Source organism: Triplophysa rosa, unplaced genomic scaffold, assembly GCF_024868665.1.
Source record: "Triplophysa rosa unplaced genomic scaffold, Trosa_1v2 scaffold167_ERROPOS184624, whole genome shotgun sequence".
In the NCBI taxonomy this organism is placed as follows: domain Eukaryota; kingdom Metazoa; phylum Chordata; class Actinopteri; order Cypriniformes; family Nemacheilidae; genus Triplophysa; species Triplophysa rosa.
Genome location: NW_026634167.1, coordinates 11,372 through 30,001, shown reverse-complemented (window position 1 = coordinate 30,001; position 18,630 = coordinate 11,372). Strand labels below are relative to the sequence as shown.

Below are 18,630 nucleotides of genomic sequence, written 5' to 3'. Positions count from 1 at the left end.
ATCTGTATAAATAAGATGAAGAGCTCCTCCTCCTTATTCCTAGGCAAAAAAAAAAAACAAATTAAGCTGAGATAAACAGATACGCCTCTGGTTATTGTGTCTTTTCCTGTAAACCACAGCTCTTCCAGTAACATACTCTATTAGTCTGCTTTCAGTTTCATGCACTGTAAAAAGTATTACCTTAGATCTACTCAATAAGATTATGGCAACAGATTACAAGCAATTTTTCTAATTAAATTAGAAATTATTAATTCTTATTAGAAATGAGTAAATGTGAATCAATTTTATTGCTTAAAAGTTACACAATAAAATGGAGTAAATGCAAATTGTGACATAATAAAATTGACGTACGGTTCCAAAAGAATAATTCAACTTTCAATATCATTCAGAGAAGGTAGAATTTTCCTAAAAATGATCAGACACAAAAGGTTCTGAGGTGAATTTATCTTGTTCAAAACTTTTGGAAGAAAAAGTCAGAAACACATTAAATGAAAGAAGCAAAACACACATATAACTCCGTAAATAATAATAATAAATCAATTCCTTCCCTTCTAACACTGTGGCCAAACCAGATGATACAAGAAGCCACGGCATTTAAAAAAGCGATGCTAACACACCAGTGTTTGTGACAATTGTCTCCAGTTGTATGTGCTACTTGCATGATGCTGTGCATGTGCTCAATGGTGCTGCTTGGTGAGCAACCTATTAGGCCCATTGCCTTTGTTATATCACAAGAAATGCATGAAGTCTATTACTAACTTAAATTTATTATTTTATACAAGAAATCTTAATACTGTAATAGAAAAACCACCATATCTCAAGCAAACAAACTTTTTGGCACTTGGAAAGATTCCTTCCTGTACCAAACCCAGATAGCAAATATTTGCGGCCACACCATTTGGTTAAGTTCTCATTTGCACTGCCATAACAAGTGCACTTTAAAAGCACACGCTTTCAACAGGTCAAGCAAAATAATAGTCAAAGGTCAAGATCCCAACTCAAGGAATCACTGATCACCATGATGGTATCATTCTTAAAACATTAAATATATATTTTTTAAATGTATTCAAACACATGAAAAACCTCTAACCCAGATAGCAACCAAACCAGCAAATCGTTGCGGCCCAAATCCGGCCCACACCTTACTCCCCATACCGCCTCATCTGGCCCACATAACGCGTGGAATGATGGCACTTGGGTGGTCTGCTCCTGTTTGCCAGGTTTGGGCCACAAGCAAGCCAAAGCAATGCCACATGTCAGTCAAAAACAAAACAAATGAAGCAGAACTGACCCAAATATAATCAACAGTTCATTTCAATTCTGGCCCAGATTTATCCTAAAACCAACATCTTTCTGTGCTCCTGTTTGACAGAATTTGTTTTGAGTTTCATTATTATTATAGTGATGATTGAGTCATTAGTGATGAACATCTGCTGTTAATAAACACAATCACTGCAGAAAAGATCTTGGTAAATGAATAAGTCAGTAAACATGCTCTTCAAACCTTATTAAAATCAGTAAATGAATTTTAAATCAATGTAACGCATATAAAAAATTTGAGCTTCAGCACTTTCTAGACACACACAGACATCAAGAACCAGCATATGAAGCTCAACCATGGTGACAATCAACAAAATGATTCATGCTGCAATGAATGAAAAACTCCCATCATGCAATGCAGTATGACTAATTATTGTCACCACTGTTGAGCTTCATATGATAAATGTTCATGTGTAAAAGCGTGATCAGGATTTCTTATCTCTATGTTTAAGATATTTATTTAGATCCAAATGTAATTAATAAACCCAGAGAGATTTAAACCAGAAACACTCATTCATGGAAAGCATAAACTATTCTGCTCCTTTAAGATTTGATTCAGAGTCACACAAATGTTTGCTGTGAAACAATATTGTAATTGCTTAGAGGCAAATCTCTTTGAATGACTGAACGGCTCAAGAGCTCAACTAAAGCAAACACTGAGCACAATTATGTGGCAATGTTGTTGTTGTTGTTGTTGTTGTTGTTGTTTTCTTTCTTCCAGCTGTCATCCAAGGCTGTGGCTGAAGTCAGTTGTAGTTCTTGTGTTTCTCTTTTCTTCAGTGATGTTGATTGTTAACAGCAGGTGTTCATCACTAATGCTCAATCATCATTTCATTACTCACTTAATTATCTCATTAACTTTAACTCTTTGAGGACTTGGATGTGACTTGAGACTTGCTTGTGACTTGAAAGCAGAGGTGTATAGTACTTGAGTATTTTACTCAGCGATGCCCAAACTCAATCCTCGAGGCCGGTGTCCTCCAGAGTTTCTCTTCATCCCTAATCAAACAAATCAAACACACATGTCTGTAGCTTCCCTGATAGCAAGAGAGCGATAAAAACTATTGAATCAATGTTAAAAACTGTTGAATCCTCAATGTGTTGTTGTCAGCCACCATTATTGTGATCAGTGTTTGCTTTAGATGAGTTCTTGACTCTCGTGTTTGAATGTCAAGTTTTCATTGTCTGCTGTAACAGAGCTGAAATATGTTTGTTGAGGTAATGAGAAACAAGATCCATTAGAATCAGCTGAAGGTGGATGTTGTGAGGTTATATATATGTACTGTAGCTCATGAGAGTGATGTTTTATTAGTGTTTTAAGTTTCTGTGATACTTCTGTGTGATTAAAGCAGTGGTGAGGTGTCAGACTTTCATTCATTTACAGGAAATATTCCTTACATTTGTTTGTTGCTGACTCAATTAGACACGAGGAATCGGTGTATGAAGCTCAGCAATGGTGACAATCAACAAAATAAAACTTCATGCTCCAATGCATGCTGGGTAACATTTTAGTACGACACTCATTCATGACTCCCAGCATGCATTGCAGTTGATCCGTTTATCTGAATGAATTGGGGATTGTCACCATTGTTCAGATGTGTATGAAGAGTGTTGATGTCTAAGTGTGTCACTTGTGTTTATTTGGTCACAGTAACTTCTCACTAGTGAACCAGAACATTTAAATCAGTCATGAAGATCAGATTCAAGATTATATCGTATTCTCAATAATAGTTCTCAAATTTATTAATCTTATTCTCATCTTCACAATAAAAGTGTACTGCACCATCTCTAGTGTAAAACATCTCTTTCTTTATAAATGCACACGTGTTCTCACAGAAACACTACTGTAAGCACTTCAAGAGAAGAGAACTAAATGAAGATGAGTCAAGAGCTCAACTAAAGCAAACACTGATCACAGTAATGGTGATGTGATGAAATGTCAACTTTTTTTCAACATTAATTGCAGGTGCAAAAGTGATATTGATGAAATGCCATTAATATTGACATATCAGCACATCTGAACATAGATTCAATGGTTGCTTGCTGTCAGAGTTTCTCTTGATCTTGAGGATGTTGATGAGTTTGTTCAGGTGTGTTTGATTTGTTTGAGTAGGGTAAGAGCTAAACTCTGGACCACACTCTGCACGAGTTTATCAGAGGCGTTTAGTACTCAAGTATTTTACTCAAGTACATTTATCCACTATCTTTATATATTTTACTGTTTTTCCTTTTGGGAAAATGTAGTGTACTTCACCACTGCTCCGGGTGTACGTGTGTTCACTACTCTCTGGATGGGTTAAATGCAGAGGTCACATGTCGTTGCCTTGTACATGTGCAATGACAATAAATTGAATCTAAATCTAAAAAAAAAAAAAAAAAAAAAAATTCTAAAAAAAAAAAATTATAAAGCATATACATATTTAGTTTAATCCACCACATTTCATAAAACAATTTTTGATATGTTTTTACATTAAATACTTTAAAGGACATTAAAAATTACTAAAACATTACATTAAAAACATTAAAAGAACATTACTTTTAATGATTCAACAATCAAATGATTGTTGAGTAAAGTACTTGAGTAAAAGTAAGAAAGAACTTTGACTTTTAATGTACTTTTTTAAATGTAAAAATTGCCATGTAGTTTTCAAATGCAGTTGAGTAAAAAGTATGATATATGCCATGCTTTATAATGTATGGAAGTAAAACATTTCCAAAGTAAAAACACTAAACAAAAGTAAAGATACTTGATCCCTGAGAGTAAAATACTCAAGTACTATACACCTCTGGTGTTACATTAACTCTCTAAAACTGTGGACTCAAATATTCTCACAGCAGAGTTCATTTAACTCTGGAGTTTTTGCTGTGTATATATACACTAAGCATAGATTTCTACAAACACACTCACAAAGAAAAGCAAAAGCAAAATATTATTAAACGAAAACAAATATAGTCAAATATAACCCCACAGGATTCAAGTGGGATGACAAAGAAATGGGTGTGCCTGTGTGTTTTTCTTTCACTTTTATTGAAGTACTGTAAGCGAGGCTGGCTTTTGTTATGTGGACAATTACATGATTATTAGTTTCTAGGCTGCAGGACACATAACTACAAACAACAAGCTGATAGAAACATCAGGTAAGTGCTCTTTTTTTTCAGTTTTATTTTATAGGTTGTAGAGCCTTATTACGGTTTTGTTGTTTTATGGGTTTTGTATGTTGTTAGTCTTGCGCTTTCTCTTTTTATTTTGTTGAGCATTTTGGTCAACCTTGTTTGTTTTTCAAGTGTGTCAGATTATTATAAATAAAAAATATATTTTTATGGCAGGAGTATCTCATATGTGTTTGTACTACAGGAACCTACAGAATTTATTGATAAAGACATGAATTCATCACATAAAGGTAAGTTTGAATGCATGAGGCTTAATTCGAACACACAACAAGAAAATTATTGCCATTTTCGAACGAAATAAACTAAAATCTTCAAACAACACAACCAGCTTACCTACTTTGTAGAATATACAATTATAATGTAAAATTTATAAACAAAATGTAGTTATTGAGAATACTAATGTTTTTTAATTTAGAGGAGTTTTTGAGAGTAAATCTCATTACATATAGTTTGAATTTCAGGAATTGCACGTCACGAGGAGCAAAATAGTTAAACATCAATTCGGTGTCTTTTAAACACTGTTTTTAGAGGCCAACTAAAGCAAACACTGATCACAATAATGGTGGTTTAATACATTTCAGCATTAATTGCAGGTGCAAAAGTGATATTGATACAATGCAATTATAGAGATCACCTGGACTTCAATATCAGACGGTCAGAAGACGTCATAAAAAGACGTTGTAAAAACTTTCATGCTGGCTCTTCAGGGGACGTGTTTTCAACGTCATCAACAATTATAGAAAAGACGTCCTTCGGACATGCCTTTGTTTGGTGGAAATCTGATATTTTTATTATTTTTGAGACATTCATGTTTTTGTTTTGGAGTGTTTGTCCATCAGTTATCAGCACGTAATCTTTCCGCAGGTCCCCTGACATTATTTAGTAGAAGGAATAACTTGATATGTTTCCCTGCCATTCATTCTGATTAGCACGAGCGCTGTCACTCCTGTGCATGGCTGTGTGTTCATCTGTCACATCCACAATATGTTTTAAATGTATAATAAAAATACTGAAGAGTCTGAAAAAAGACAAAGAACTTCTAGGAACACTTTTGTTTACTTGGAACTCGGAACAATGAATAACACATCCGCAGAAGGTTGAACTAATTATCTGCCCGTCATCTTTTCGGGGCTCTCAAATCTACCGTCAGCAAAAATATAAAACAGCACTTCATCATGAATTACACATTTCTGTGCGCTACAATATCGTTATCGTTTTCTAAAGTATGCCGTCATTGGTGTGAAGTGCTTGCATTTTGCTGTGACGAGGGGTGAACGCAGACAAAACTTTTTACCGTGGTTGGGAAAAGGTCTTGTATCGCTCCTGCATCATATTATGTAAGCTGCTTTTATAACAAAGAATGGCAAAGATGCAGATGTCATGTTAATGCACAAAAGATGCAACTTACCTCCAAAATGTAATACATTATATATTACTACACTGAAAAAAGTGAGGAGTCAAATTTACTTGAAAAAAGCTAGCAAAAGCTGAAAACTTTTTTCACTCAGAAGATTTGAGTCAATTTTAAAGGAGCTTTCATGTAAAAGCTAAACACAAATGTCTGTAGCTTTTAGTAGAAATTCTCAGGTAAAGTTTACATTGAAATTTCAACTAAACCACCATTATTGTGATCAGTTTTTCATTCAGTTGAGCTCTTGACTCGTGAGTTTCTTCAAGATAATTCTCCTCTTTCTATGCTTGTAGTAAAGTTTTACTCACAATCATTTGTGGTGTAAAACAAGATGCTGAAATATAAGTTAATGTGAAGTTGGTTTTTAAAAAAAAGTTATTCTGGGAAGCTCCTAATAAAAAGAAATTACTGGAGGTGTCTATAAATAATAATGAGATTAAACCAATGAGAAGTGAAAGTGTTAAAATAATTCAGAAAATATTAATTTACTGATACACTGCAACATCAACACTCATCATACAAACCTCAACAATGTTGACAATCATCAAACTAATTCAGATAAACAGATCAACTGCAATGCATGCTGGGAGTCATGAATGAGTTTTGTACTGTGATGTTATGAAGTAATGTGATGCATGAAGTTTTCTTTTGTTGATTGTCACCATTGTTGGGATTCATAAACTGATTCTTGATGTCTTTGTGTGTAGTTTGCTCATGGTTTTAAAATTTTAGCCTATTTTGAAAAAAAGGATACTCCACCACCAAAATGATTTCATCATATATTGTCAACACGTTCAATGTGATTTAAGTAATTCAAAACGAAGGGTATCACTTAGACACACCAAATTCTCAAATCTCTCTACTTTTGCGTTATCTTTGAGTTACTTTTATCAAAATAACCACAAAAGTATGACTTCCCTGCTGAAAAAACCACCACAGACATTCTACTGGTTTCCATTAAGACGCCACGGAAAACAGTGAATCATTGATCTCATTTAGATATATGTTTAAGCTCATCTGTTAAAAATCCAAACCTTCCATGAGAAAATAAACTTTTTGTTTTGATTTTGAAAATTGAAACAACGTTGAAATCCTGACGTTGTTTTAACGTCACAGGTTTCAACCCAGCTAACAAAAGTTTGTTTTAAGAATGTTCCCAGCTAACAAACTTCACCATCATGGTGATCAGTGTTTCCTTGAGTTGGTCCCTTCTACCTTGATTATAAATGTTAGGTTTTTGGTGTGTTGTAACTGTGTGCATGTGATGTGCTGTTGTTATGGTAATGCAATGAGATTCTAATCCAGTGGAATTCATCATCTTAATGGCAATCTAATAAACAAACTAATTTAGCTGAAGCAAGTTCGCTGATGATAATGATCAAAATTGAAAACAGAAAATGTACAGTCAGCCTGTCATTGTGTAAGGCTCCTATATCAGAATGATCAGAATCAGTTCTTGTATAACACTGAAGGGGTTTATTCGGCAATAACAACCGACTGGATGCATTATCCTGCGGCTAGTAATTATCACATGAGAAAATAATTGTACACTAAATATTGATTAAGTTTAAGCTCATCTGTTAAAAATCCAAACCTTCCATGAGAAAAGAAACTTCCAGGTAAACCCACAACCCCAATACTGTATATGGTGGCATTGCACAGTCCTGCATACAATTTCTGTTCATTTTCCCTTTATTGAAAATAACAAAAAAATATAAAAAAGTAGAAATAGCTTAAAAGTGCAATAATGGTCAATAATACATTGCTCACTGAATTTAATTTACATTTAAATTATACTACCAGGAACGTGTTTTTTTATATATTTATATAATATTGGTAACATTATAACTAAAGCAATAATAATTCTCAAGGGTTAGGCTATTGAATCATAATGTTGAACTGTGTAAATGTACATTTTATATAGTATATCAATGAACATTATAGTATACATAACGGAAAATGTAGTCAGCCTGTCATTATATTTTAAAAAAAACCCATAGTACACAACGTATTATCGATAGTATACAGAATGATATCATTAAAATACATTATGAAATTATATCTATACAAGATAGTATAAGTCATGGAATAATTATACATGATAGTATACATAAGTCTGATGGTTTCGCTTTAGTTATTTAAACATTATTTAAACTATTATTTGCTAGATCCTTTCATTGTGATTTTCCCCGCCATTAGGGGGCGGTGTGGCTCAGCCGCGTGACGTCTTCAAATGCCGTTCTTTCTCTCGCCTCTGAGCTTTCAAGTGCACAAGTTAGTTTTGCAACAGGTTTATCGCGAAAGTAGTAGCAAAAGTCAAGGCGGGAAGATTTGAAAGTGCAGTGACAGATTTGAGAGGTTGTGGATGCCTATATGTGGTTGCACTGCGAATCTGAATCTAGGAAAACGTGTAAATATGTGCTATGCATTTGCATCTGCCAATGTATTTTAGTAAATGCCAGTTTACACGTTTGTGACTATTTTTCTGCAACTTCAAATTCAGACGACAGATTTGTGAGTTTTGTCCACGAGTGCAGATCTCAATATTCAACTTCAGTTTTTTATTTGACAAGTTTTCACATTGGGGCTGTGAGTGTACATTTTAGTTTACAGGTACAAATACTTACTTTACAAGTTCACAAATTAAAATCTACATGCTCTCAAGTTTTGCTACTGAAATACCTTCATAGTAAAACATTTCCAAAGTAAAAACACTAGTAAACAAAAGTAAAGATACTTGTTCCCTGAGAGTAAAATACTTGCATGCATTGCAGCATGACGTTTTATTTTGTTGTTTGTCACAATTGTTGAGATTTATACTCTGATTCTTTATGTCTGTGTGAGTCTAAACTCTCCTGTAGTTTCAGTTATAATTTGAATGCTGTTATCACAAATCTTCCTTCACATCAAGACAATACCACACTACAACGTTCTTTCAAGATAAGCACACAACGCAAGAACAGTGAACCAAGCTGTGAGATGTTGGGTTTTCCAATAGTCATCACCATTTGATTGGATTCTTATTTTCATTAGCAAAACAAATGTACTTTATAAACACAAAGTTTCACAAAGCCTAAAAAATTCCAATATTTAAACATCTAGAGTCGAGAGCCCAACTCAAGGAAACACTGATCACCATCATGGTGAGTTTTAACTAAATTAAAACAAATATTAAGTGTTAACCCGCCCATGGGCCCTGTGCATGTTAAGGGTGAAGTATTTTGTATTTGAAATACATGCCCATCCCTGTGAATAAAAATACTTTAAATACAGCAAACAGTGTACAGTACCTTATTCTGCATATTTTAAATAATGAGTGCACCTGTTTATTCTGCTCTTTACAGTGGAAGATCTGAGGATTGTGTTACTGGGTAAAACTGGATCAGGAAAGAGTGCAACAGGAAACACTATCCTGGGGAGAGATGAGTTTAAAGAATCGTGTGGTCCTGAGTCTGTCACTGAAAACTGTTATAAAGAAGAAGCAAAAATAAAGAACAGAAACATCTCAGCAATTGACACTCCAGGACTCTTTGATACATCAATAAGTAAAGAGAATCTAAAGTCTGAAATCGTGAAGTGTGTGTACTTGTCTGCTCCTGGTCCTCATGTGTTTCTGCTGGTCATCAGACTGGATGTGAGATTCACAGAAGAGGAACAGAACACAGTGAAATGGATTCAAGAGAACTTTGGAGAAAAGGCCATGCAGTACACAATGGTTCTGTTCACTCATATAGATCAGATAAATCAGCCAGTAGAGGAATATGTAGAGAAAAGCAGAGAGCTGAAACGTTTGGTTAATGAATGCAAGGCTGGATATCACTGTTTTAATAACAAAGACAAAAATAATCGAACACAGGTCACTGAACTGATCGCGAAGATAAACAGACTGCTGGATGAGAATGGAGGACACCATTACACCAATGATATGTATGAGGAAGCTCAGAGAAAATTCACAGAAGTAGAGGAGAAAATAAAACAGCTGTATGAGAAAGAAATCAAACAAATGGAAGAGAGAATGAAGACGGAAAACATGAGAATAATGGAGGAGAACAGGAGACAAATGGAGGAAGAGTACACAAGACAAATGAATGAGAACAGAAGACAAATGGAGGAGAACAGAAGAGTAATGGAGGAGAACAGGAGACAAATGGAGGAGAACAGAAGAGTAATGGAGGAGAACAGGAGACAAATGGAGGAGAACAGAAGAGTAATGGAGGAGAACAGAAGAGTAATGGAGGAGTACAGAAGACAAACGGAAGAGAACACAAATGGAAAAAGACAAATGGAGGAATACTTGACACAACAAAATAATTGGGAAAAGAAATGTGTAGCTAAATTCATCATTGATGGGGTAATTCTTTTGATGCCACTGTGTCCATACAAAGAAGTTAGATATGTAGCAACAATTATAAACGGATTGATTGTAATATGGGTAATATACAAGGGGAATATTGAAAAAAAGATGAATAATTCAGAAGTAATTTCTAAATTTAAAAAATTTTTTTGGGGTGGCCTAGGTACAGACATGCCAACTTAAAATAGGCAACCTAATACAAGTAGAGTTTACTTAGCTATATCTGAGTTTTCTCACCCAAACATGTTTTTAAAAGCATTAAAAACTGAAGTTTATATTTAACTTTGTTATATCATTATTCTGTATTATATTCAAAATATAGACACCATATCAAATGTTCAAATTCTAATCTGTTTTTAATTTATATATTGTAGCTGGCCTTCCGAAACCTTGCATGTCCAAATTATTAATTGAATACTGTTGTCAAAGTTCACAAGCACGTTTTAATACTTTTTATTGGTTACATATTTGTGACAAAAATGATTTATTATTTACGGCAAAAAAATCATCATGAACTATAATGTCTGATTTTACGGTGTTTTACTTGGTGTAATAAAATCAATAATAATAATTGGTATAAAGAGTAAATAAGTGCAACTGTTGGTTGCTATATAAGTATTAGCAAACAGAATTTGATTCATAAGAACCATAATACATGCTGGGTGTCATGGAATAGTTTTGTTTAGGTACCCAGCATGCATTGCAGCATTAAACAATTTGTTTATCACCATTGTTGAGTGTCTTATGCTGATTTTGCTCAAAATATTGAGCAGGATCATATAACCCAGGGATGTGCAATTTTGATCCTGTGGAGCTACTGTCATGTAGGGTCTAGCTCCAAACCTAATCAAATATTTCGAGCACTCCTGTCTGTAGCTTCGCTGATTACAAGGAAGCAGATGAAAACTATTGAATCTATGTTAAAAACTGATGAGTTGCTAATGTTAAAGCTCTCTGTGATTAATGATGAAATTCCATCAAAGCACCATCATTGTGATCAGAGTTATCAGTTTGCTTATGACTCTTATTTAGTTATTTTTCTTTCCTCTGTATGTGTTTATAACAATATATCTATAAGAACACTTGTGCATTAATAAAGAGATGTTTTAAAGTTAAGTTGGACTAGATTACTTTTTTATTTACCCTGGTTACAGACGATTTTAAATATTTTATTTTAAATGTATACTAAGAAAAAATAAATAAGGCAAAAAAAATATATACTTCTTCCTATTTGGTATGTGAATAGAGGGTATGCATTGAGGTCACTTTCCCACATGAACATGTCAGGACACGCCCTGGCCGGGACGCGCTCCCCTGAGTGGCAGAACAATCAGCAAAATGGCTGAGGAGAATAGAAGAAATGAAAAAAATGGGACTAATGCGGAGTTCACACTGCATGATTTTGGCCCCTATTTTCAGTCACCGACAGGTTTTGAGAAATCACAGACAAATTTGCGAAATCGGAGGGAAATTGGTGCTCGTTCACGCGGGTGACAATCACACATTGTGAATGATCAAAGACACGATCTGAGAGAGTGGGTGACGCGTCGCAGACGCCCGTGAAATATTTGGCATGCTAAATATATATGGGGTTCCATATGTGTCAAAAAGGTGTTGATTTCGTTGTACAATACAATTGTCTACGTCTACAAACCATGAGTACTTACCTCAGACCTGTCAGCAGCTTAATATGCTTTACATCTTTAGTCATACCATAAGACACTAATATAACTGCAATAAATTCAACTGTAATACTCAGCTATACTCCATGTTTCAACTGTATAGTTTCATTAGTAGACTATTTTTTACAATTAATCTTATCTTGGGAATTGTTGTTTTGCTTGTCGATTGTTGTCTTATTATTCTATTTTATTATTTTTCCCTTTATTTCTAGTAATTTTTGTATTTTACTGTATATGATCTAGCGCTCTGGGTGTAAGAAAAGTGCATTATAAATAAAAGGTATTATTATTATTTGTAAAATGTAACATATGCTTTTATTTTTTATCTTCATTGGTGTACGTTCGTTCATGATACCATTGCTAACAAAGGATAAATAAATAGATTTGATATAAATACCTTACCAGGTTTTAAATAAAAAAATATTGTCAATGTAAAAAGGCTTATGTTAGGTTAAGTCTGAAACAAAAATGATCATCTTAACATTAGTACTAAAGAAAAACAAAAGTCAATAAGAACCAATTTAAATGTTTTTTATAATAATAAGTCCAACAATTTTCACTCATTTATACTTGTGAAGACAATACAAAAACAACATTCAACATAAGATTAAACAACATTAAGAAACGTAAAATAGGTAGAATGACGTGAATAAATAATATATAAATACTAAACTAAATATATGTAAATAAGTAAAGAAAAATGATAAAGTATAATAATAAGATAATAAATTAATTACATTTACATTTAAAGTATAAAAGATTTTTATAAAGTAAACAGGTGATTTTACATTATAACACGGGTTTATGTTTTAGAGGGAAATCCCTAACAACATATAAAATGTTTTATTGATTATAAAACTTTATGATATTTTACAGTTTTATTTTATTTTATTTAAGAAGTTGCGACGCTTTGATCACTTTGATTTCCCCTGAACAGCGGGAAGAATGCAGTCATCTTCGACCATATAGGACATCATTAGACAAAATAATCTAAATGATTTTATTTGCATACACTCACAATACCAGCAAAAGATAGTGCTTTTGTAAAACAAGAAAAATGATGCCCGTTCTGCCGTCTCCATGACCTACCCGATACCCAGATAGCAAATTTTTGCGGCCCTAATCCGGCCCACACCTTACTCCCCATACCACCTCATTTGGCCCACATACCGCATGGAATGATGGCACTTGGGCGGCCCGGTCCTGTTTGCCAGGTTTGGGCCACAAGCAAGCCAAAGCAATGCCACATGTCAGCCAAAAACAAAACAAATAAAGCAGAACTGACCCAAATATGAGCAACAATTTTCTTTTTAATTCTGACCAAGATTTCAAAAAAGACAAACAATTTGTATTATTATATTTTTAATGAAGTTATGATTGAGTCATTAGTGATGAATATCTGCTGTTAACAAACAGAATCACTGCAGAAAAGATCAACAAAAGCTACAATAAAATAATTGCCATTGCCACTGCCATAACAAGTGCACTTTAAAAGCACAAAGTTTCAGCAGATCAAATAAAGTAATAGTCAAGGGTCAAGATCCCAACTCAAGGAAACACTGATCACCATGAGGGTAATATTCTTAAACGTTAAAAGATGTTTTTAAAACGTATTCAAACACATGAAAAACATCAACAAACAAACTTTTGTTAGTTGGGTTGTGTTTCAGGTTGTAGTTGTTGTGTTTCTTTGGGTAATTTATTTTTTAGTAGTTTTTGTTGATCTTTTCTGCAGTGATTGTGTTTGTTAACAGCAGATGTTCATCACTAATGACTCAATCATCACTATAATAATAATGAAACTCAATACAAATTCTGTCAAACAGGAGCACAGAAAGGTGTTGGTTTTAGGATAAATCTGGGCCAGAATTGAAATGAACTGTTATTTATATTTGGGTCAGCTCTGCTTTATTTGTTTTGTTTTTGGCTGACATGCGGCATTGCTTTGGCTTGCTTGTGGCCCAAACCTGGCAAACAGAAGTGGTCCACCCAAGTGCCACCATTCCATGCCATATGTGGGCCAGATGAGGTGGTATGGGGAGTAAGGTGTGGGACAGATTTGGGCCACAACAATTTTCTGGTTTGGTTGCTATCTGGGCGGTGATTCTAGGGTTAAGTTAAGTCTGATAAGGATAAACTCACCTACACTGAGCTTAATAAAGACATAACTGTATCAAATACCACCAGTAAGAGAACAATAATAATTGGCTTTGTTTTGCTGTTGTAAATGTGCATTATTAACACACTATTCCAGCCAACCAAAAATAAACAAAAGATAAAATCTAGGATAAGAGCCCAACTAAAGGAAACACTAAACACTATTAGGGTGGCTTCTTATTGTTCATGGTTTCTTTCAGTGATTGTGTTTGTTAACAGCAGGTGTTCATCATTCATGAGATAATGAAGTGATGATTGATTCCTAAACTCAACCTGATTTAACTCATTAACTTGTTCATGTCTTATTTAGGGAGACATCCAAAACATACAGGGGGGAAGACACATGGACTGGAGTGGTCTAAGAAACACATGTTTTTTGCTAGCTGGGTTGTAGCCAATCAGCAGTAAGGTGCACAGTGCACAGGACAGACATTAGTCAAGTGCTCAGAAAAGCGAAAGATGAGGTAGGGGTGTGTTTGTGTTGGTGATTCGAACATCAACATCGGCTAAGAGAAATCAGACACCCCGCCTTTAAAGATTAAGTCTTTAAATAAACAAATTGACATTAAACCATTAACCACAAGAATGGTTCATTATGGCAAAACAATTCATAATATACCATAGTGTAACTAGTGGTTGTATAATTTGGGAAGTAGGATAGACAGTCTTGTAGCCACTAAGTTTAAAGTTTAAACAAACAGTGCTCAATTAAGTTTTTGTGTGAATGACGGGTTTAGCGTTTATCACACTGAATAAAAAATGAATAGCTAAGAGATTCTTTAGTGCCTCTGTCACTACCATGTCTTTAGTCACCATTCATATTGACGCCATCCATTCTGATGATGGCTCTTCACAACAGGTGTTTTCTTCACAAAAATTATTCCTGTTGTTAGCTTTGCTGAATCCTGTAATTTGGACAAATATTTAACATCCACTGAGTAATTGAGAATACAATAAAAGCCTCATTGAGATAATTTACCAAGTGAACACTCTGTGATTCAGTCAACCCCATTTTATCCCAAACCTGTATGACACAAGACACCCAAAGATGTCTCAGTCCTTTTTCACTTTCCTTGTATCCTTCTTACCATAAAATTGAAGTTAATGTTGACTGTGGTTATCAATTCCTTAATATTCCCAAACATACTTATCATAGAAGAGTGAGGATCATAGAATGAAGAATGAAGTCATACAGTTTGGAACAACGGGAGGATAAGAGATTTTCTTTGTTTTGTCATAGGGAAAAAACCTTAACTTCCTTCAACAGGTTGTAACATGAGAACTGCATAGTATTCCCAGCCAGCAAAGACACATGGGCCAGATGGGTTTGATGTGGGCTGTCTTCTGGGTCTCAGCTGGTTTTGTCCGCGGGTTCCATGTAGGGTTCCTGCTTAGTGTGCATACTACAGACTGCTAAATGTGACACTGAATGTTGGAGTGAATGAGATAATGAAGTGGTAACAAGCAGAATCACTGATGGACACAGAAACAACAAGAACAGAAAGAAATAAAACACAACAACAACAACTGACTTCAGCCACAAACACCATTAACATCTTTATTTATTTATATTATTGAGAATAAACAGAGTTTTTTCTGTTCATGTTTTACTGAAAATAACCGGTTTGATGTCACCATTATGGGGATCAGTGTTTGTTTTACTAAACCAAAAAAAGGCTGAATTGTACATGTTAAAGTAAACGGTAAGCACTGAATACTCTAGTGTATTCCATAATGAGGAGAGACACTGCAGTATTTTACACTGGGGTGACCAAATCAGGTGCTGTTACGTTTCTCCAGTCTCATTATTTTGTTAGCCAGTTGACATAAAATGTCTTTAAAATGCTACAGTGTATACATAATACACCGTAAGTTTAACAAACATTGAAACTTTCTTGTGAGCGTGAATGCATGCCTGTTTACAGGTTGTTGTTTTTTGCAATGTTACAATGTATTGTAATACATAGTATGTATTGGTTTATTTTTTCATGTAAAGCTCCTTTATAAACTCGTGAATTCGTGATTCTTGAATTCTTAAAAAAAAACATTTAGAAAAAGCATCTCTCATTCAAAAAGACTTTTCCCATTTAGCAAAAATGTTCCCCTTATTCCCAGAAACATGGGTTTTATCTTCTCACAAACACAAGATGTATTATTTAATTTAAATATGTGATGTTTAAGAATAACAACCTGAATTCTGACTTTTTTAACTTTAATTTGATTGTCCAACCATCAATAACTCATCAAATAATACACTCTAAAAATGCTGGAAGATTTTCAAATGGTTTCATCCCTTTTTGACCCAACGCTGGGTTTAAAATAACCAAGCGTTTTTCAGATTGAAGTTCACCCAAAATAAAATGTAAGTTAATTCAATTAATTGAATGCCATATTTTATGAAATTTCAACATTTTGTTAGCATTATTTGTTTGAGCAAAACAGACATTAAGAAAACATTGATGTGTCATGTTTAACATTGATTCAATTGCTTGCTATCAGAGTTACCTACAGTATATTACACATTCAACTAAGCAGCTCTCTTGCTCTCTCTCTCACTTTTGGAAGTAACAGAGGGTCATGGTATATACATTATTATATGGTCTTTTTTGACATAAGGTCACTGTAGTTTACCTAGTCCGGGGTGTGATATGTAAAAGGCACATTTGTTTCTCTGCTAAAGTGAAATAGAAAGTACACAAGTCTCTGTTTTATGGGAATACAGGGCTATTCCTGTAACACTAGACAAACATCAGGGGTGTGTCTGAGTTCTCTTATTTGCATGTGGAATGAATGCTTCTCAGGTCAACATTTGCCTGAGGATGGACGCAGAGGTGGGACCAAGTCATTGTTTTCAAGTCACAAGTCTCGAGTCTTTGCATTCAAGACTCAAGTCCTCCACGTGCCAACCCAGCATAATTTAAAAACAGATTTGGCAAAGGAAACTGTTTCACTGTGTTTCTTTAAATGTTCGTTTAACAGTCTGATATACAGAATGATGATTTTATTGGAAATTTTTATTTGAACCCTGATAATATTTATTGATAATTGTAAAATGTAAACAAACAAACAGAGACACACAGACACATGATTCAGTGAAAAACTGCATATTTCGTTAAAAGACAACAGACAAATAATTTAGAAAATACAAATAAACTAACAGTCATCCATATAAAATTGGCTTATTCACAACAGAAACATTACAAAACATGAAATGGTGCTTAACTTTGGTGAGTGTGTGAGATGAAAAATTACCCACACTGCCACATGTGATGCTATAGTGCAACAACTACCCCCTAAGACATGTTTTGTTCCGAGAACGTTCTGATATGGTCACGATGTGGTTTTTTAAAGGGGGACGTTATTTGGTGGACCTTCACAAAACAATCAGGACATTCTCTGAACGTATCGCGGGCCTTTACTATAGGACATTCTCATAACATTTGCAGGACCTTCAGGGGACCAAACTACAACGTTGCCTGCCAACAAATGACAACCAGTTCTGTTATTTATTTCTCCTTTTGGTAATTGTATGACTTACCATCTGACAATGTAACTGTCATGACTCAGGCATTTCATTTTAGTTTTTTTAAATGACACATTGACAATCAATATCACCTTTACACCCGCAGTTAATGTTACAAAACAAAATTCATCAAACCACCATTATTGTGATATTTGTTTGCTTTAGTTGTACTCTTCATTGGGTTAATTCTGCTCTTTCCTCTTTTCATGCATGTGGTGGTGTTTCAGTAAGAACACTTGTGCAATAGCAAAGAACTGTTTGCTTTTTCATGATATGTGAAATAATAGAGTTAAGGAATGACTTTATTTAATCTTGAGGTTCATGATTAATGAAAATTTACTGCAATAAAGAACAAGACAATAAACAAAACATTTTACTAACACACTTAGACAAGAAAATTTGCATTGATAGTGAAGGCTTGAGTCTCAGTATTTCTTAAAACATCTTATTTTTTGTCAAAAACTTACAACTTAAACTTCTTAACTTTCATCCTTTGATCCTTTGATCACACACAGGTGCTCTCCTAGAATAATATTGCAGGCATTGGAAGAGGAAATTGAAATAACACAATGAAAGCCAAGAGCGCAACTAAAGCAGACACTGATCACAGAAATGCTGGTTTGTTGAAATTCAACATTATTTCAACATTAAAAGCATTAATTAACAGTGACAAATTAACCATTTTTCACATTGATTGAATGGTTTGTAACTGTTAGCTTGCTGTCTGGGGGTCCCCTATAAGTTCAGAGAACGTCCTGAATGTTCTGTGAAGGTCCACCAAATAACGTCCCCACACCCTTTAAAAAAGCACATCGTGACCATATCAGAACGTTCTGGGAATGTATTCGACACCAGCAGGGACGTTGTGAGAACGTTCTCAGGACGAAACATTTCTTATGGGGATATGGTCCCGAAGGGCCATTGTCCTACAAAGTTTAGCTCCAACCCAAATCAAACACACCTTAACAAGCTCATCGATGTCTTCTAGAATTACAGATCCATTCATCTGAGA

At 34.4% G+C, this 18,630-nt stretch overlaps 1 protein-coding gene across 2 annotated transcripts; it reads left to right on the top strand.

Annotated features, from left to right (window-relative positions):
* The first annotated feature begins 4,166 nt into the window (after positions 1–4,166).
* Positions 4,167–11,358, top strand: LOC130549729 (GTPase IMAP family member 9-like). 2 transcript variants are annotated; one of them, XM_057327036.1, is made up of 3 exons: positions 4,167–4,458; positions 4,648–4,721; positions 9,247–11,358. In XM_057327036.1, exons 2-3 carry the CDS (start codon positions 4,703–4,705, stop codon positions 10,437–10,439), a joined length of 1,212 nt encoding a protein of 403 aa, XP_057183019.1. In that variant the 5' UTR covers positions 4,167–4,458; positions 4,648–4,702; the 3' UTR covers positions 10,440–11,358. The 2 variants fall into 2 exon arrangements, with proteins under 2 accessions (XP_057183019.1, XP_057183018.1); XM_057327035.1 differs by having other exon boundaries at positions 4,168–4,458; positions 4,676–4,721.
* Positions 11,359–18,630: the final 7,272 nt, after the last annotated feature.